The sequence below is a fragment of the Lathamus discolor genome, chromosome 7 (assembly GCF_037157495.1).
Source record: "Lathamus discolor isolate bLatDis1 chromosome 7, bLatDis1.hap1, whole genome shotgun sequence".
Lineage (NCBI taxonomy): Eukaryota > Metazoa > Chordata > Aves > Psittaciformes > Psittacidae > Lathamus > Lathamus discolor.
Window position 1 is genome coordinate 7,219,951 of NC_088890.1, and position 21,563 is coordinate 7,241,513.

Sequence of the window (21,563 nt, forward strand, 5' to 3'; positions counted from 1 at the left end):
TAACTACTGGAGAAGTAAAAGTAAGCTTAAATTCCCATTAAAAGAGCCTCAACTGAACCTTATATGCTCTATGCTATAGACCAGCAGATATCTTGCTAGGGATCTGTCTGTGCCATAGCTTCAAATATGCCTGAAATAATTCTAACTTTGTAGAGCGAGCATTACCGGTCTCTTCAAGGAAGTTACTTAACTTTCCCTCTTCTCCTTGTTCTTACTTGCATCCTTTCCACTACCATTTGGTCTTTCTCAAGGCAACACTACATTTGATTCCGTCCGCAGCCATATGGTCAGAAGGTAAGTGTAAAGTAGCTTGAGCCAGAAGTACTGTCCTGGAATAGATCTCCTGATCATCCCTGCTTACTGTGGTTTGCCTTGCCCTGCTGAGCAGTTTTGGAGCTTGTGAACTGGATTCCTTTTGAATAAATATGAAACAGAAGATTCAGTCTGAGAAAGCAGCTAATATCCCCAGCCATTAATTCAGTCCAACAGGACAGACAAGAATGAGTCTGGGCAGAATTCAAACACACAAATACAGTGCATATGTTGAGTCTTCAGCAGTCTTATGTATTCTGTAGACCTGCTATACTTGAATCTCCTATCTGCTGATGCAGGTGAAGCCACAGAACTATGTTACTAGGACAGCAGCATTTCTTAGAGTGAGCTCTGCTCCATACTCAATGATTAAGAGCAGTTGTTAAAATATTGTCTGTGCTAGGGAAGTGAATGGCAACTTTTCTATCAGCTCTGCTGTTTAAACACTGTTCTTTTAGACAGATGCTGACATATGGCTCCACCACCATCCCAGTGACATAAATAACCATGTCAGTTGAGCAAGGCTAGGCAGGACAACCTGGTCTGTCTGTGGGTTAGAAGTGCATGAGGTAAGGTCTTCAAATGAGGCTAAGCATAACTGAAATAATGCTATAATGTTGAAATGCAGATACATAAATGTATGGCTTATACCCTTCCAGTTCATTTCCATCAGGAAAAAAAAAAGTTTAAATTAGAGATATAGGTACTTCATCTCTCTGGATGGCTTGCAGTATAAATATAAACAGTAGAAAAATATAATGGAAGCAGGTATCATGAGAATAACCAAGTAATTTCTACACCATATTTTTGCTTCTAGTAGATGAATTTACTCCATGTTTCCTCTACATATATAAGCATTGCCAGGCTGTTACTGTTTCTCTCTGCATACATCATTTGTAGTGGCAAAGTAAGGAAACAGTCAACTAAAATAGTTTGGTCACTCTCTGCTCCTTAGTTAACGTCCTTGGTTTTTCCTCACAGTTCTTTTAAATATAAACCAAATAGATCATAGCCTCAGTTTTGGCTTTACTGGTCCAGACTGATTTAATTCCCTGTCTGAAAAGTAAGGCCTGTGATGAAGTCTCTATGATTAAAGTGAAGATGTGCTCTTGAATCTCCATTGTAAGGATGGCTCCCTAACAGTCTCCAAAATGTACTGTAGCAATAACAATCGTATCAACCACCTTCATGGGCTGGACATATGGTGCTTTCTTTTTTCCCTCCTGTAAGAAAATCAGGGGGATGATCTGAATAAGACCAGTATTACTGTGGCTCACAACTTACTTTGTTTCCTCCATTGTTATCTGGATGGTAAATTAAGATAGATTTAGTTTAGATAATGTCATTGGGAGATTACTGCCTGCAACTCACCCTTCTTTCCCTGAATCCACATGCTGCATCACCGAGTGCTTATGTACTGTATTGTGTTATTAAAACAGCAGCTCAAGCATACACAGGATGAAATTCCACCTTGTGTCAGTGCCTCCGCTTTGATCTACTGAACTGGCATGTTACTTCTGCAATTTTTACTGTGTGATGAACTGTAAAGCAATAGCTAAAGTCATGGTATACACTGGGTACAAGAGTCAACATTTCTTCTACATTCTTGGCACTTGCCTCTGAAACCACGTAAGAAATTATTAGAACAACGATGCAAATGTAAGGACAGGTCTTGCTTCAGGCTATACAATCACATCTCATTAGCTTCACTACTGACTACTAGACTGGACAGCTTCTTAAATACATACACAGGACAATGGGATTTTTCCATCCCCTCTTGCACACATTTCACAGCCAGAGCATTATGTGCAGCAGAAGCACAGAAGCCAAGTTATGGCTGTCATTTGCCAAGACACTGCAAAAATGCATTGCTGATGTAAGTACAGGCAACCATGTTTACCCAAGCAGGAGCTGCATGTGCTCTGCACTGCTGAAATTTCAGGATCTTTTGCTTAGTCCCCATTTTACCTTAAAAACTGTTCTCAAAAGGAATTCCAAACTCAAACTCCAGTAAGAACACTGAATGGTTAGGTAGCTCACCACCTACAGAATCCAAACAATGAGTAAAGAAAATAAGTGGAGGCATGGGAGGAGACCAATGGGCTGTACAATTGCATTTCAAGCACTGTATGGATTCTAAACTGAATGGCAATTTGCCAATCAGCTGGCATGGATTTTAGTTCTGAACATCTCCTATAGTGTACACGGTTTCATTTCATTTGCAGGGTACCTTAAAAAAATGACAAGTTATATGGTGGAATTCCAGTCATTATAGTCTGATACAACAAATTCTCAGAACAAATCTGGTGCTGCAACTTTCCCAGAGATTCACTCCATAGTGTCACACCTGGCTCAAAATAAATTCTGTTCTTTCGTCAGTGACAGCAAATGGTTTTAGTTAAGCACAAGTGCACACCCAAGTAAACAGCCTATGAAAAGAATATTCAGCAGGCTGTGAAATAATGATCAGCTCTGCAGTTCCCACTGGAGCATGAAAACCACTTTAAACATCCTTTACTTTCCATAGAACAGCAGTTGTCTCTGCTACACAGGCTACCAACAGCTATAACCAGCAACCTGGAAAGTGTAAAGTTCTTATGCAGCACCTGACCCAGAAATATCCAGACACAGAAATCAATTCACCTTTGAAGTCCATGAGAGCAAGATATAAGTTACATAAATTCAGACTATATTCATAGTTCAAGTCAACTATAACCTTCTCCTCAGATACAGCTGACAAAGTAATCTGCAAAAGGCAAAATGTTTATGGAAAGCTTCATAATGAACAGACTATTTCTGAGCTACAAGGCAGCCAAACATTCAATAAAATAATTTTAAAATCATAGTAATTTTTATATTGCCTCTAAATAAAATGTTATTTAGGAAAAAGACTGGAAACCAAACCAAAATGTGCAAAGTTCCCAAAATATTATGGCAATTTTATGATACATGAATAATGTTCAAATTAAACCAAATAGGCCAAATGATGAAACAAGTTTTATACAAAGAGACTTCTTTTATCTAACACATAGCTTAGAGAAAAACCAAATCATTGCATGTTTTACACAGTTAAAAGGACTGTGTAATATTACCAACACTGGGACTGGCATTGGTAATTGCTCCGCTCTTTGCTTATATTTAGGAAAGAGTATTTCTGCTAAAACTACAAGAAGATTATAATGATCTTTAAGGTCCCTTCCAACACAAACCAGTCTATGAATATTTAAATTGAAGCTTGTAATGCTAGTACAGCAGTATTTGAGGGTATTCAGATTAGTTTAACTCCTAACATTACTGTTATTTACAAAATTTTTGTAAACTTACAAACTGAACTTTCAACTTGCTGCAATTTCTTCGTATTTCCTGTTAACATAAATATGAAATATTTATATAGTAGAAATTTGAGGCATTTGCCTGCATCTCTGCTTGACCTACTGAATGCATCAGTGTTCCACAGTCCCTTCATCACATTTGCTTTCTCTATTTGATTCTTAATAATCCACCTTCCAGAACACTTACTCTTCAAACAATATTAGTCACTTTAGACTCTGTTTAAATGAGTATCAGTATTCAAATAAGTGAATTAGGTAAAAGAATAAAGTTATAATCAATTACTTATGCTGAGAAATCTCTCAAATAGCAATGCTTTCATAAGCTGTGTACATTTAGAAAGAATGTTGGAGAGACAGCTATGACCCAATAAAGCACGATTTGTGCTGTAATATGTATAGAAAGAAATGGAAAGAAATTTTCTTCAGCTTGTCCTCTACAACACAACAGGCTTTGACTATTTTTTCCCTTTGAAAGAACAGCTGCATTAGAAGCCCTTCAAGAAGGGAACTGTTCAAGAGTGAATGAGATGAATTTATGCCAAAGCATTCCCTAATGATGCAGACCATTATGCATCACCAGCACATCCCTCCACATGAGCAAAATCACAGTGACTTCAGTTATACATGGAGCAGATTGTTCTGCTGGTCTTCAGTAATAACATTATTCAGCTGCTAATAAATTGAGAATAAAAGACCAAACCAACCAACCAACAAAAAACCCCAAACCAACAAACCCCTCAAATTTCTGTGCAACACAGCATCAAAAATTCCAAGAAATAATGACGTGTATTGCATGTGAACAGGTACAAGTTTAGTATTAACATCAGGCTGTCTCTTACCTAAAATGCAGCTACAGATAACTACATCATGGGCCCAGGCTCAGCCACTAAATAGTATGCAACCTATATTACTTGCACATGTATCTCTTACATTAGCAGTTTTCTTCAGACATTCTCCCTCATATCCGGAGAATATAGATTTATATTTATTTTCAATCCCTTGTTAAAAGTACTGCATGTTTCTAACAAAGCCTCTGGGTTTTCTTTAAAGGCTCCTGTTGTGGCAGGATTTTCCTATTCAGGCATTGGAAAGTTGAGATCTCTCCTCACAATAAGTGCCCTGTGCCCCTTGTCTCGAAGATTACGCTAGGAGAAGGGCTTGCTGTCAACCACAATAGATTCTGCATACACCCAAATCCTGTAGGCTTTACTTCCACCCTTGTAACTCAATTCTTGTGTTAAGACAGCAGAAGCTTCCTTCGTAGCTATTTTGTTACATGCAAGAACTCTGCCCTGAGAGCAGAAACTAATTTATTTGATACTTACAAAGTAAACTAGAGAAGGCATTCAGCATTATCCATAAATCTCAAGTCTACACAGGAAAGTCAGATGGATAACCTGCTAAGCCTTTGCTATCCCTCTTACGAGCCACAAGCCAAGCAGGATGTGCAAGTCATATGCTCTCTAAATTAAATCCAAATAGAGCTTTGCATACAGAGACAGGCTGGGAGATCCTTGCTCTGTAGATACTCTTAGAGCTTCTTGACTTATTTATGAGGAGAAAAGAAACACAACTTGTGCACTTACATCACATGCCTGCATGCTTTCAAGTAAGGCCTAAGGGCAAAGGCTTTCATTTCAGCCAGCTTATAAAAAACTGCTTATTGTTCTGTGGCTATATTTCCCAAGGTTTATTTTGTAAAATGGAGCTTCTTGAATTTTAAAGAATGGATTCTGGTAGAAGTATTTTTAATGGTCTATTTAAAATGAAAGATAAAGGGCAACTTGGTATGAGCAGCCTTGCTCTACGTAGCATACTTTCAGCTGTAATATGAAGCCATGAAGTAAAGACAAAAATTAAGTACCACTATGAATCGGCCAACCCCATTATGCTGTTTCACAGCTGGAGGTTAAAAAGCCCCACAGCAGACCAGGCAAAGTATGTATTGCTACCTTAAGAATTAGAGCAAGGAAATAATGACCAGGCTGGTTTTGAACACACCCTGAAATACTGTAGATTCTTTCAGGCAAGCCACATTTCAGCTTTCTGAATACCAGAAGACAACATACAGTAGTACAGGTACAAACAACTAACTTGAATTTGTCCATGCTTCAGGAAATACCTTCAGAGGCCACACTTGTCTGTAATACTCCTTTTCGTATTTACTTACACTATTTTGTTATTCCTTCCCTTGTTCACTTCTAAGGAATCTTCTATTTATTGGTCCTTTCCCCTTTCATTTGCTTGCAAGTGCTCCCTCAAAAAATGCAGCAACTGATAAAAATACTCTCTTCACTGCCCTCTTTTCCCAATGCTTTTTGAACCCAATTAGGAGTCACACATGAAGAAGGATTCTAAGAGGAAGTGAAAAATTATTGCCTAAATGATGAGGATGAGCTTCACAGCTAAAAACCCATACCTCAGTTACAGTTCTATCACCAAAGTTTAACTCTCCTAAATTAGCATGTCTGTTCTAAAGTAAATCCCTCAGTCTTAAAATCTGGTTAAAAGAAAAAAAAACTGATTCACACTTGCAATTCCACTATTTGGCACTGAAAATAACTTGCAAAATTGTTTAATATACATTATAATTTCAAATCTTTTGAATTTCAGGATAGGTTACTAAACTTAGAGAAATTTACCTCAGCTATACTAGATTGTATTTAATGATTTGACTGCATCCTATTCATAAATGAAGAAAAGTTGTATGAATGACAGGTTTCTTATCCTAATGTTAACTCCCCCCCCGCCCAGTATCTTGTATACAGAGAAGCAGAGTTGAATCCTTACCAGATACATGAATCCAGTGTCTTTCATCGATTTGGCCCATGAATATGAGCTACAATGTTGTTTAAAAGCAAGTTATGTTATTTCTTTCTGCAAGCCTGCAAATAAAATTTGAGCTTTAGTGGATGAGTTTTAGGAAGCTTAATGCTTACTCCTTGATTCTATCTAGTACTATATCACCATAATAGCAGGAATTAACTTTTATATTCTTATGCACTCTCAGAAAACATGACTGTAGCACAGACAATAGTGAGAAAAGGCCAGAAAGATTTTGGTCTGCATAACTTTTTTTTTTTTGTTTTCAGTGCCTATGTGTATCTGCAGCTACACAAAGTAAGTCAGTAGTATTTCCACACTGAAGGGGAGCACTTCAGAGGATTAACAGTAACCAGCAATACCTGGGTCCAGGGAAGACAAAAAGGTTAATGACATCAACAACGACAAAACCACTTGAAGTATTTTCCAAATATATCTGAATTTGCAGCTAGACTGTAGGCTTTAGTTTTTTTCCACTTTTTCTCAATTACCTTACAGTAAATCCATGACTTCTGTACCTGTTTTGCATGGTAGTCTTCTATTAAAAGAATCTGCTTTTTTATATACTACAGGAGCCAGTTCAATATTAACCAGAGCAGCAAATATCATTCTCCAGTGGCCTGTCCTAACACATGGAATGCCTTGCAATCTCCAACTCTTCTGGGTAGTTAGGGAATAAGAATCTACTTAAGACTAACAGACTTTAGCATAAGGTTTTGTTTAATTTCAAGATCTATCCCAACAGAACTTCACTATGGTTTTCCTCCTCAGCAGCTTTCCTATTTTACTTTGTGAAATTTGGATCAATCAGTTGCATGATACAAGCCAGATGTTGTAAGAGGGCAACTGCAATTACCGAATTTATGATCAAAGACCAACATTCACTGAGTATCATATATCATATCTAGATGGGTAAGAAGGAGAATATCATTAAAAAAAAAAATCCAAGTGTTAAGGAAAGGCACTAAACCCAGTTGCAGCTCTAATTATGACAGTGAACTTGCATTTATCTTTCTGAACATTAAGGAAATTGGTCTGTTTACCAAATTCAAAATGCAAGCCTAGTTACAGCAATACAGTGGATGGTCAGAAGCTGTTACAAATGACTATTTCTCAACTGTCCTTCAAGCAAGCATGCTGCATTTTCTTTAGAGAACAAATGCAATTTCATTCAGCACCCAGTACGAAGTAAGGAGTTCGAGTTTCTTTGGAAAATATTAACCCTAAGTAAGATCTGAACTTCCCCTTCTAGCAGGGTATTAGAGGTCTAGAAATAAAAGGCAGCATGGGAAGATTTTAGGAGGTGCTGAAACATTTGTTTTGAAGTTTTATTACAAAAATATATTTGCAAACATATAAAATTTTGGATGAAAAAATGCTCGTTCTTAAACATTTATGCAATAACTTAATGACTGCAAACATACATAGGTGCTATAAAATCCATACCAAAAATGTTAATGATGCAGTATCCACATTTATTGACTGAAAATCATTCTTGTTCCAGTTTTCAGAAATCTTTCCTGAAGCCCCCCTTCTCCATGATCTTCAGATTGAAGGAACATGCAAATGGGTAGAACTGGTGCATCCACAAAAAGTGATAAAACTCAGAGACTTATGCTAAAAGCACATAATGTACATAAATCCCACAACTAACCATATGCCCATATACTGAACAGATTAAATACACCACCAAATCGGAGATAACTTCAAGTTGGAAAAATTGCAGTAAGATATTGCATCTTAACATTTTTGTAACGTTGCCAGACAAAACTGAGGTGATACATATTGCACACATTCCTCCTGTTAAGATATGCTGTACAAAGCAACCCAAATACCTGCCAAAAAGGTGATTTGTTTAGAACAGATGTAAAAAAAAGTCCCAAATTAACTTTGTTTTTAACAACATTTCAGAAATTATATCAGTGATTACACATGACATAATAGGTTTCAAAAACATACCAAAAGGAAGCAATTAGAAATGCAAGCAAAAAAAAAATATATCCAGCAGTGTTTAAATACAGAGTATTTATACACAGAATTAAGCATCTTATATGAAGTCAAGATGAATCACTTAAATATTTTTATCTCTATTCAAACATTCTGCAAATCCTGTTTAATTTGGAAAGACAAACTGCTTCTAAAGTAATGGCTATTAGGCACCTTTCATACAAACTTTGCATTATTAAATAACAGCAGATAAAGTCTAACTACAAAACTGAGAATTTTGATTTTTCCTGAACAATTCAGCAGCTGTAGGTTAGAAACTTGTCTTTTATTATGTTTGACCCTTTTTCAATTTTTGTTTCTTAGTGACCATGCTAGAGACAAAACACAAGCTTAGGTAATGCAATGACTTTAGGGAGTATAGTCTAAACTAATAATCTTTTAATTCTCAGGACTAATAGGTAAAATCCCATTAAGACAGCAGTTTCACCCAACCCAAACAAAAATACACCCCCAAAAAAACCAACTTGAAAACGGTCACAGTTATTTCCTGTGATGACCCAGGGCAACAACTTACTACACACTGTTATCCCTATGCTAGGATAACATGAATCAAGCACTTTCAACAAGCTGCAATTTTAGATTTATGCAAAAAGTTAAAATAATCGGGGAAAAAAGTTAAATAACAGTCCACATTTAAAAAAAAATATTCAAATTTTACAGTGTAGCTGAGCTTCTGTTTTACAATGCAACTTTTAAAGACGTTTATCTGTTAAACCCACTGCCCTGGCACTTGCCATCAATCTCTGCAGTGTACTGGATGGCACTTTAGTTGGTTATGGTGCCTGTTGGCTACACATTGAGAGGTTAGAGCAAATGTGTGCAGGTGTTTGAGACAAACAGGTTTGCTTGTTGTAAAAATGCTTAGACTATGATTTCAACTGTTTCTCTTCTAATTCATTTTGAAAACTGAAGGGAAGGGAAGTATACCAATAATGTATTGCTAACAGTAGACTATAAAGTAAAGTAAGGATCTGCCAACTGCTTGTCGGGGTTGGTGGACAGCTGGAAACAAATTAAGGATATTCAAAGTGGAGTCAAATTTCTGTAACAGCACTGCTACTCCACACAGTATTACTTCTGTCAACTGTACTTGACTGAAGAACCCAAAATACAACCCCTTCCTATCATCTCTATAGATCTTTGGATATGACTGCATTTAGCAAACAGTACAGATACGCACTACCAGCTTCCAGTATGTCTATTCTTACAAGCTTTTATCAAATCTTCCTCTGAAGAAACTGGAAGCTGTCCATAAGTGAGAGTTGTGGACTTCATCTTTGCCTAAACCCAGAGAAAAAGCAACTCTTTATTTGGTTTAGGCTATCCTTTTTTGTTTAGGGGAACTGCTCATTGGTGTGTCCCTTTTAGCAAAACTTTTCCTAAAAAGCCCAACAAAACAAATTAATTTAGGTCTCATTCAAGTCTCACTGTTTATGTGCATACACAGTATTACACCTCTAGAATTTATGCAGGAAGCTCCTATCTTCCTTACCAAGGCAGAGTTTATATTGCTGAATTGAAATGCTACCATTAAAGCCAATATAATTCTTGATGAATGTGCATGACATTAGCATATTTCCCTGAATCTTGCACATTTTCTTAACAAAATACTACATATTTTAACTGGAAACACTGAACTCAGAGGCTGAGAATAGCTTTTCAGAAGGCAGGTAGTGCTAAACAAAATATATTTTCCACTAAAAAGCTATGAAAAAAACCCTAAAATAGATCAAATACATAAAATTGTAAATATTTGTTGAATCAAAAGCATACAGATAAGTGAACAAGTCACAATTAAAGCTCAATTACAAGCTTCCAATGAAATGACCATGCACCTTGACTATATCAACATTAACTAATCCATGGGATATATACACACATACATGTTGTCAGGAGCCAAACAATTTTTCTTGTTATTTCAATAGTGCCTGAGGGAGAAGAAAGAAGCAGTGCATTATAACTCACCAGAGATTATCTGTTTACTCAACAAACCAAAACTTTTCTACTGAAAAAAGCATTCTTTAAAACTACTATTGCTGAAGTCTTATTAATTACCTTTGCATGTTTTCAAGAAATAGAGGCCATGAGTAAACCACCAGAGCAGCATAAGAAACTATCAGAAATTTTCTGACTTCAAGTGGGAAAGTACCCAGTTAAGTTTGTATGTTAGTGAATAGGGAATTACTGAATCACATACCTGAAGGAGTAACATTTTAATTAGAGAAACTTCAGACTAAGAAGTGTACACTAACAGTCTGGGGAGAAGGCAACAGCAGAAAAGCATGCTTTTATTCCCCATCTGCAGTTTCAATACTGCAGTTCAACACAGCTGAGGAATGAAAGCCAACTACGACATGGTCCATCCTTAAGCTAAAAGGGAAACAAAGTATTTCAGTTGTATCAAAACACTGCTAAAGGGGAAGAGGGTTTTCCCAGTGGTGCTCTCCTAACTATAAATGTGAAAGAAGAGAACTTCAACACTCAACAGAACTGCTCCATTGCTTAAAAAGAAAATATAAAAATTATGATACAATCACTGAGGATTTTGCATATTTCAAATTTTGCCTTTTTAAAGAAAGTGGCCTCATTCACTTGGGTACCTGTTTAATGTCAGCAATGCAGAAGCAAATAAGATCAATGGAATATTTAAAAGATAGATTTATGTGCATTAGCTAGAGACTGTCAATGTATTGAGCAAATCACATTTTTAAACTTTTAATTAAAGACTTGGCTCCAAAGGTCTGCCTTCCATATCCATTCCTTCCCCACACCTGCCAACTTCATCCCAAGGCATTTTGCTCTGGTTTTCCTCAGTCCTTCAAACTGCAACTAGGTTCCCATAACTGAATTTTGTTCCAATGTTGTGCAGTGTACTGTACTATTTGCTGGTTTAAATAGCACTGAGTCTGTAATCCTTGGACAGTGAATACAGCTAGGAATGGAAGCCAGATCAAACATTTGCACATTCACTTAATGCTAATGAGAGCTCAAATGCAACTTAAGTCCCCTCTCCAGTTAAGAAAACAAAGTTGAAAAAAAAAAAAAAAAAAAGAAAAAGGTTTGCTGGTGACGATCACAGTGAAAACCTCCATCACTTCTGAGAACATTATTTTCATAAGTATTTAAGGAATAGTCTTTCCTAAGAGGTTCAAATTCAAGACATTGAAAAGTAAATATTCTTTTACAAAAATATTATAGTTGAGGCATAATAGTTTCTAAAACTGATATATTTTAAGTAGATTTAGCTTCAATTATAGCTTAATGTTGTCTGTATGCTTGGTTAGGACTTGCAAGTAGACTTCATGTATAGTGCTCAGAAAACGGGAATCATTCTGCAGGAGAAAAAAACCAAACATTAGAAACATTAGTTAAAAGGTGCAAAGAAAGTTTAAATTAATGCCATTTAAGTAGTGCATTAGGATTCTTCGTAGTGCTGCGAGATAAGGGAACTAGCTACATACTTGTACAAAAGGCAGTGCTCGTTCAACAACAAAGACTTTGAACCATGGAGGTGGTAAGAGAGCTAAAGAGATCACCAAGCACACTGGATGCTCACCCAAGCAAACCAGGGGTCACTAGGTCAGCCTTGGCCATGTAATTTCACCTCCCTCCTGAGTCCAAGCCTTAGTCTTAGACACAGGGAATTCCATCCTGTGTACAGGCTCTCAAATAAAGTCTGCCTGAGTGTCAGAAGTAATGTTATTTCTGTCATCAGACCAGCCTGAAAGAGATTACAGTGTGTTATACAAGAATTCTCATGTCAAAGCATGACTGGGAAGTGAATTAGTTTAAGTATAGACAATATGTAACAATATTTCAAATGACAAATTTACAAAACTAAGCAGCTAGCTTGAAGATGTAATACTCTCTTCAGAAGATCTGCACAGCAAAACTGGTATCCTGCTTAGAGCGCTGCACAAGCATTCCCATACTGCAGGGTAAATGTATTCTGGTCTTCATTCTGCTATCTCTACATATAGAGAAGACTGGAGACATATATTCCAATTATCTCTCTAAAGTTGCTAACGATGTTCTTCAGACTACTGGGTGAGTATCAGTGTGCTGCATCTCTAACGAGATTAAGATTTCCAGCAGTTGAGCTCAGCTGCAAGACTTAGAAGTAAACTAGCTGAAGTCTTTGAAGAGTTAAAAAACAAACAACCAACCATACACACCAATATAGAAAAAGGTTATGCAAAAAGGAACAACACAGGTAAAGCAGGCAGCCCAGCTAATGATGGGATCTGGTAGTGGCCCTTTTTGGTCCCAATAACTTAATGACTGGGAAGATACTGTTTGTTATTTTTCGAGTTGGGTTTTCGGTGTAAGCTCTAATATCAGTGTGGAGGGGGCAAGAGAATCCCCAGTTAACAAAGTTAAAAGTTAAATCCAGAGTTAAAGTTTATCATTGATGGCAACTTCACCATGACATCACAGGTCAGAAAGATCTCAATACATGGCTACTCACATTATAGATCTAATTCAGCTGAACTTCTGAGTCCCTAGAAACAGAACTAGGCTTCTGCAATTTCCATTTCAAGGACACATACTTCAAGTAAAGATCAGGAACAGATCTAGGGAACTGGAAGCAGGAAAGCCTTCCTTGGGAAAGCAAGGAACACTTACAAAGACAACAAAACCAACCCAACTCCATACCAGGGCTTTTGCCAGCGCAACTTTTTCCTCACTTGTACAGCCCTTTCCAATTAAGTCTTCCATCTTACCACCAAAATGAGCAAGCTGTGCTATACTATGCATACAGTGCGGAGTAATACACCCCTTTCAACAGTAAGGAAGAACTGTGATGTTTCAGGGCAAAATGAGTTATTTGGGGTACAGAATTTCTCAGAACTGGCTACTACACTCAGAACCCCATCCCTCAGAAATTGAGCTCTATAAAGACAGGACCTTTATTAGATGTATCAGTGCTTCTTGAAGCTGAGACCTACTGAGAACAGTAGGAGGTATAGCCTGAATGTCTGTTGTTCCAAGTGTTAAAGGCGAAGAAGAACTGGCTTTATTCTCCACTTCAGTAGGTTTTGTAGCTGACTGCTGAAAAACACTAGGAGACAAGAGGATTGAAGGCGTTACTGTAGTTGTGGCTGTAACAAACTGTGGAGGTGCAACCTGCAAAAGAACAGAAAATTAATCAGCACTGTGTCCTGTATGAATGAATGCAGTTATAAAGGGCAGAGAGACAAGGATAGAGATAACAAATTGTAGGCACTATTTTTGAGTCAGATACTACTGAATAGCTGCTTTTCATGAAGAAATAGCTACCTATGAAGATCACTATCACTAGTAATTATCATTTTAAAAGCTGAAGAAGGTAACAAGTCTTTAATATTCTTGTCTACAGACTCCCCCCTCCTCATGTGGTTACTACCTCCCAGGAATTTTGAAACACGAACACACTGTATAAAAGATGAGCTTTTCACCTTGGTAATAAAAGGAGACTGTGGCTGTTTTGCAGCTTATTATTTCCTTAGGAGTTTATAGAAAGTCCAGTCCCACTTCCTGTATGTCCATAAACTTACAAATGGAAGTAAAGTATCTCAAAGATACTTAAAATGACTGATGAAGTCATTTGGAGTACACCAAACCCTTCTCATTCTAAGTACATTTTCCCATGTGGGGAAGGGGAACACGAGTATCTGAGGACCATATTCCTTATTCTTCCACAGGTCTGTGTGCATTTCATTACAGATATCCACAAAATGCCCTTACCACATCTCCTTTTAAGCATAAATTGCAAATGTATGAGAAATACTACATCTGCATAAAGTGGACATGAATAAACAGTAGCTTTGAGCAACTCTGACATTTCCTAATAACTGTGATTATTCTTCACTCAAAAGAAATCAAGACTGAATGTGATACATAGATATTTAATACAGAAAAGAGCTTCCCTTGCATAATCAAAAAGCTTCTGAATTAAAAAGTGCAAAGCCATCTAAAGTTAATGTGTATATAACATCAACAACAGCAGAACTACCAAACTGATTTTGTTATAGTCAAAACTGTGAAGACTTACAGCATGGGATTTCAGCTGAAGACAACGCGTTTATACCCACATATGCAGTTTACCATACACATTTCTTGAAATTCCAAAATTCACATAAAATGCTTTTATTTAGGTAATTATTTACTGTGTCACAAACAGACTGTATAAGCTGGTCTTAGAGCAGGCCGGTAGCTACAACAGCATTTTACTTTAAGCAGGACCATTTTTACTGCCTTCAGAATCAGATCTGGGCATGCCACTAGAACTGGTTCTATGTAGTGCAAGTTGGACAAGAATGAAGCAATTTAACAGATTTGAAAAAGAAGGGGATGGATAAAGACAAAGCAGAATTAAGTTACAGATGGTATACTGAAAAGAATACATAACTAAAAGGTGATTAAAACCAATTCTTGAAGACTTGACTATCGCCAGTTATTTTTGAACTGTTACTCAGAGGCAGTTCTAATAATGCTAAATCTGTATTTGGATCACTAAAACTAGCTATTAGAAAATTTTGCACTTAGAAATTTTTGTTTGTTCGTTTGTTTTTGTTTTTCTTGGTATCTTCTCCACAAAATACAAGCCTTCTCAGGAAAACTGAAAGACACAGCAAGGCAGGGATTGCATGTTATGCCTCTGGGGTGCTAAAGATCGGGCTAAGGCTAATAAACCCTACTGCATTAGTGCTGCTTGCTTATAAGATAATAAAAGCAGTTCAGATGGTGCAAGCTAACTTTACCTGAGCCTTGCAAACTCAATGCAAGACTCAGATCAAAAACGTATTGTAATTTCTACATCAGCAACAACAAGAGGCTTTCGTACAATTAAAAGTGTACTCGTTCACAGAAGGCTACAGAAACTCCCACCTGCTTCAGGATGGCAGCTTGATGCTTCATAACAGCACTTCAAAAATGATCAGAGGCTAATGACTACTTAAGATACCAACTGCTTAACACAGTTTCACACCTCCCCTCCTTTTTTTTTATTAAAAAAAACCAACAAACAATTAGCAGAAGTATTTATTCACTTACTTGACTTGCTTTAGACAAAGTCTTCGGCTGTGGAAATACTTCTGATTCCTTGCTTTGTTGTACAGGCTAAGATGAAAAGAAAGCATAATCAACAGGTTAGCATCCATAGCTCAATGTCCAGGGGTGGTTCTCTACTTTTATGAAAGCATAAAAATGCGTATTTCAGACAATAGATCACTAATCCGTTCCATTTTGTGCAACTGATATAATTAACGGGAAGTTGGAAAAAGATGAAAATATTTGTATTTATATTTTATACTTTCAGTATTACAGCAAACCTGTAAAGCCATAACAAAACGCTTCTGAAGAAACACCACTACAATTAAAAAAATAATCCAAGCCTTAAAACACAAACTGGGAACAAAACAGATGCTAAAAAAGTGAAGAGTTGAGTACCCTGTAACCAGTTTAGTAAATTGCCAGGAAGGTTAAGTTCAGTATAGTTTTTCTTGAGTTTAATCACCTCTACAAAAAATTAGATTCTGCTTTCTACTAGATTTTTGCTAAAAGTATTCATAGCTTTGCAAACAGCATTCAGGTATTTCGTTAGTCAGATTTCAAGACTATAATATACTAAAATTCAAATATTACAGAATATCATAAAACACAGTAAAAGTCATGTAGATCAGATACTTTTGATTTCTATGGCATTCTTCAAACGACTTGTTATAGCCATATGGAATACCTCTTGGCAACACAGAACTGGAAAAAACCCTTTGCAACAGAGTTCTTAGCTTACTTGAACTATGATGAAAAACACTCAGGGAATTGATAAGCCTTAATGACAAAAATAAAGTTAGGTTCTTGAAGTGTTAACAAGCACAAGATCAATTTCTTAAAGTCTTAAGAGTTAAAAGTTAAGAAGTCTTGCTAGCTTGAGAGGATATTTGGACTATGGTGAATTTTGTCTAATGAAAATATGTGCACACAGTGGACATGGAATAAAACAAGGGTTAGCATACGAAGCAGTAATTTCAAGGCTATCCAGCAGATGTTGAATAAATCACAGTCAAGGGCAGTTATGGGTAAAAGCAGCCAGTTCTTCTAAATGCTCTAAGATGTTACAACCTTCCACCAAATCTGTACCAAGGTTTAGTACTACACTAAAGAAAAATACTGCTCAGAACGTACAGTTCTTCAATACTAGATCAAGAGAGCTGCTCAGTTTGTACTTCTGCAGTTTGTATTCCCTCCACAAAATCAATCAGTTCAGACTTCTCAAAAAGGTGATCTCTAGTAAAATAATCGTGGCACCTACCAGTAACACCCATCTTGAAAAATGTCAGGAACAGCAGTAGATTAGAAATAAGGTAATTAGAAAGCACAATAAACACACACACATTTCTTATACATTAGGACAGTGATAACTCCCCCTTTTCTGAGGGCAGAAAAATCAACCATTTTAAATACAGGGTATTCTAAAATAATGCTTAGGACAAGTTACAGGCTGAAGAACTGAGCTTTTAATTGTGTCACTGTCATGAGGAAGTTATCACCATATTAACAGCAAATGGCAGCAGCTGACGCAAATATGGGTAACAAAGATCTTGTTAAAACCAAAGCAAAACTGGATAATGATAAACCCAAGGAAATTCGTGCGTGTAAGCTGTAAGTAGTTTTGTTTGATGTATTTTATTCTTGCATTATCACTGTACCCAAGATGCAAGAAGACATGATCAAACACTGGCTTAGACTCTACGAACATCTATAAAATAAAACAATAATGCAACAAAGCACTACAGGAAGTTACTTCCTTTGGGGAAAAAAATTAAATCCAATAACCCAAAGTCATTAATGTCCTTACTACTGAGGTAGCCAATCATACAGAACAGCAACACTAACTGATAGGAAATAATTTATAAAACAAAGCCACAAGCATTAACCTTACAGACTAGCAGTGATGTTTTCGCTTAGTCTCTCGAAACAAATTTATTGCTTTGGCTGATATTAAGGCAAAGACGATAGATTCTCCTCCAAGAAATAAAGTTTAAGAGGTCCTTTGTAAGTGATACTAGTATAAAGTAAACCAGGGTTACCAATTAAAACAAAAATAAATCAGTTTATGATCTATTTTACTAAATAACCAACAGTATCTCAAAGCAGCCCACAAATATCCCAGCAGAAGTGGGTAAAAATTGAAGGAGTACTAAACATCCAAAGCAAAATAACCAGAAACAGGAAATTTTTCATTTGTACCTTCAAAAAAGGTACAGGCCAGACATCCATAGCATCAACTCTCATAACACTTATCAGTCTGTAACTTTCTGTCCCATCTCTGATTATCAGTTCTTAACAGTATTTTTCTGGCACAAGTACAGATGAATTCTTTAGGACTTATTCATCCCCTAAAAGCACCAGCTTGAAAACCCTCCTTCTCTACAGACAGGTCTGTCACTGACAGCAGATGCTTATGATCTAAAAACTAATGGAACTGGATTTCCAAGTTAGCAATTCAATCAATATCCCACAATGGAAGTCCTTAATTATTTTTAAAGGGTTAATACATAACAGCACATTTTACAGGGAAAAAAAAAAACCCACATAGCCTAAGAACAGTCTAAAGCTTTATGGATACAAAAGCCCACAGAATACCTGAAGGGGAGAGGTTATCTTGCTGTTCAAGGTTGATGGCTTACTGTGAGATTCTTTGAAGCTTTCTGGTGTTGCAAGCTGGCCAACCAAGGCAGAGATGTTTGGCATTAAGGAAGTCTTAGTGAGAGACTGCTGCTGCATTTGGTCATGCTGTGGTGTCAACCTGAGTTTCTGGAGAAGATCAACACTTGTATGGGATGTATTTGAGACAGTTCCTGTATTTGCTGACGTCAAGGGTGCTGTAAGCTGACTTTGGCCGGCCATTAGATTTTGTGGACCATGGTTCACTTCAGATGGTACCTGATTCACTAGTGGAGATATCTGCTTGGCCGCTTGCTGCATAACTTGCATTATATTGTTGTTTTGTTTGAGGCCAGGAAGCATCTGAGCAGGGGCAGCTTCCACTGTTGAGGCTGAATTAAGAATAGGGCTTAAACGAACTGAATAGCTTGAAACATTTTTTATATCAGGCTGGGAAACTGAAGCTGGAGGTATTAGCATAGGTGTTAAACATTCTTGCTGATTCAAAGGATTGGCACTGGTTTTAACGCTTGGACTTTCAGATTTCCCTAATGATTGTTGTATTGCTGTTGACTGGTCAAAAGAAAAAGGCAAGAACAAATTGTGCTGCTCTCTGGCAGAGGCATCAGTCTGCAACTTCTCCATTCTCTCTGGATTGGGATACAGAGCTACAGGCTGTTCCTTTGATACAGAGGTTCCAAACAGTTCCTCCAAAGTCAGATGCTTTTGCCTTGGCTAGAAAGAGAAAAAAGTTTTCAGTTTAGGAACATACATAACACTGTGAATCTCACACTGCCTGTTACAATTTCAATAAAACTATGAAAGACAACTAGGTCAAATGCATTTAAAATACAGTTGGGATATCAAGTGTGCTCTATTTACATGGATTTTGAAATCCATTTCAATTACAAGGAATATCCTGTCTATGTAAGATTTTTCTCTTACAGCCCTCTACGGATGCACTGTGCACTAGAAGTAAAGAATGTCATTAAGATGGCACCCACCATCACCTATCAGTCTTAACCACACAGGCTCTTGGGGGCAGTGGGGGAGAAGAACATACATGTTGAACAAAACTCACATGAAATTTATAGAGCTGGAAATAACTAAATGGCCTAAAATACGGCAAAGGAACAGAGAAACCTGAAAGCACACAGCTCATCTAGCAATACATGCCCAGACAGTTCTCACCATTTTCATTAACCTGGCAACAGATGTTGCACTAGGTAAAAGAATGTGTATTAACCTGAACACACGTATATGTATCTCCTTGAAAAGTGTGTATATATACACATTGTTACATCTAACAGTCCTTTAGTATCTCCCAAAAATATATATCTAGCCTACACCGACATCGTTAAAAAAAAATAATCTAATTTTAAGGATATCACCTTCTTCATATTTTTCTGAGAATATTTTAAAATGTGTTTCACTAAATAGAAAAATAACATCTATTAACATCACCTCAAAATTTCCCTTTATTTTTCCATTTTCTTCTTTTAAAAGGTTGCACAGGACCAGAAGTTATGTAAAACAGCTGGACTAAAATACAACATTCTGTTCGGAAGACTGAATGGCCTGCAGCACAATTCCAGGGCATTCTGATGGTATGTCTAAACAAAGATGCTGTTTTACAATGACAACTACTGCACCATGACATTGCTATGCTAGCTCTAATTTTACTAGATAAGAGCAGTGAAGTTATGGCAGTACAGGTTGCATGCAAGTAGCTTAACAAAAAAACCCTTGAGCCTGAAATCACATTGACTTCTGCCCAGGTTACTAATCTATACTGTCATTGCTGTTACTCTTTTTTACCTAGCCTAAAGTCAGGCCAATTTCATTTTGCAGCTGAGAGATTCTGTAGTTTATAATCCCTGTTAATGATGTTAGGACTCTTCCTAGAATGTTGCTCTTACTGTTTTTCCACTGATCTTACTGTTCTGGAGACCTGTCCTTCAACTGTAAAGATTCCATTAAGAGAAAAATCACTACTCCATCTCATTTCTTACTCGGCTTTTTACTTCAGTATGATAAATCTATCTTTCTAAAAATCTAAAATCTAAAGCTACCTTTCCTTTATTACTGGTAATTACAAGAATCAAGTAATAAACAGAAATGTCTACCATGCTCTGATCCAAGTCAGACTAGCCCCTTACATGGATACAGTCTCAAACATAAAGTTAATTTCCAGCCTGAAGTATAAAATACATCTTTTGCCTGGCCCATCTTTAGCTGAGGTGTACTTTGAGTGTATCATCAGCTCAGTGTGTTATGAAGACCCTTTCAGCTAGGGCTGCAAAAAGGCAACACAATCAGTTTACTTGATAGGAACAGAGGGCTGGTCTGAGGGCTTCTCCAGAAATCATTTCAGATACATTGAAACACAAATTAACAGTCAAAGCTGGCACTTCATGATGTTCTGTTTCAGTTTTGCTGACTGCTGGCACAAAAACATCTCATGATACAACCAGTTTTCATTTTGAGCTGCCATGTTCAACCTTGAGATTATCACAGAAGAGACACTTATTTTTTTCTATTTCCAGATCTGTGGTATCTTTAGTGTGAGATTAAGTTAATCATTCAACATGCAAGTGGGACATTCTGAATGCAGGGGTTTGGGAATTTCACAGTACTTATCTACAAATACTATTCTTTAATTTCACTGGTCACTTGTTTCAATTAGATGAAAAACTGTATTTTTACAGTTGGCCTGTAAAGTTGTTACTGTTTTTCCAGTAGTCCTCCAGTTGTTCATGTTATTAAAAATGTGATTAAGATCAAACACATTTGCCATATATTTGAACCTAGTGTTGTGGTTCAAACTGAGCCACACAGCTCATCCACTCACTCCCCCCTGCCTTTTCTCCCTCTTTCTTTCCTTCCCTCCCCCCACCAACCCCGGAGGGATGGGGAGGAGAATCAAGAGAATGTAACTCCCACGGGTTGAGACAAGAACAGCCCAGTAACTAAGGTATAACACAAATCAATACTGCTACCAGCAATAGTGATAATAAGACAAAATAACAAGAGAACACAATACCACTGCTGAACGAGTGTGACCGCCCCAAAAAGCCCATGCCCTTCCGGGTAACTCCCAGTTACCTCACTAGGCATGATGTGCTGTGGTATGGAATACCTCCTTGGCTAATTTGGGTCAGGTGTCCTGTCTCGGCTTCCTCCCAGCCTCCCCTCGTCCCTGGCAGACCATGAGACTCACAAAGTCCTTAGCCAGGGTAAACATTACTTAGCAACAACTAAAAACATCGGTGTTATCAGCTCTGTTCCCAGGTTTAAAGTCAAAACACAGCGCTGCATCAGCTACTAAGGAGAAAAACTGACTGCTACTGCTAAACCCAGGACACCCAGCTAACTAGCTTAAAAAATTTATCAGTTATGTTACCAATTAAATTTTACCAATATCTCTGCAGCTATTATTTT

At 37.1% G+C, this 21,563-nt stretch overlaps 1 protein-coding gene and 1 long non-coding RNA gene across 2 annotated transcripts in view; one reads left to right on the top strand and one right to left on the bottom strand.

Annotated features, from left to right (window-relative positions):
* Window positions 1-21,563, top strand: part of LOC136018571 (uncharacterized) — a 31,155-nt gene that overhangs the window by 2,299 nt on the left and 7,293 nt on the right. Inside the window, exon 2 of the long non-coding RNA XR_010614485.1 lies at window positions 19,629-19,729. This is a non-coding gene — a long non-coding RNA (uncharacterized LOC136018571). The remainder of the gene's footprint in view (window positions 1-19,628; window positions 19,730-21,563) is intronic.
* The window catches only part of DCP1A (decapping mRNA 1A), a 38,936-nt gene continuing 25,134 nt past the window's right edge, over window positions 7,762-21,563 (bottom strand). The window contains exons 7-10 of the mRNA XM_065687905.1: window positions 18,102-18,857; window positions 15,510-15,575; window positions 13,383-13,601; window positions 7,762-11,806 (exon numbers count right to left, since the gene is read on the bottom strand). Of these exons, the coding sequence (XP_065543977.1) occupies window positions 11,726-11,806; window positions 13,383-13,601; window positions 15,510-15,575; window positions 18,102-18,857 (1,122 nt within the window). The 3' untranslated portion in view covers window positions 7,762-11,725. The remainder of the gene's footprint in view (window positions 11,807-13,382; window positions 13,602-15,509; window positions 15,576-18,101; window positions 18,858-21,563) is intronic.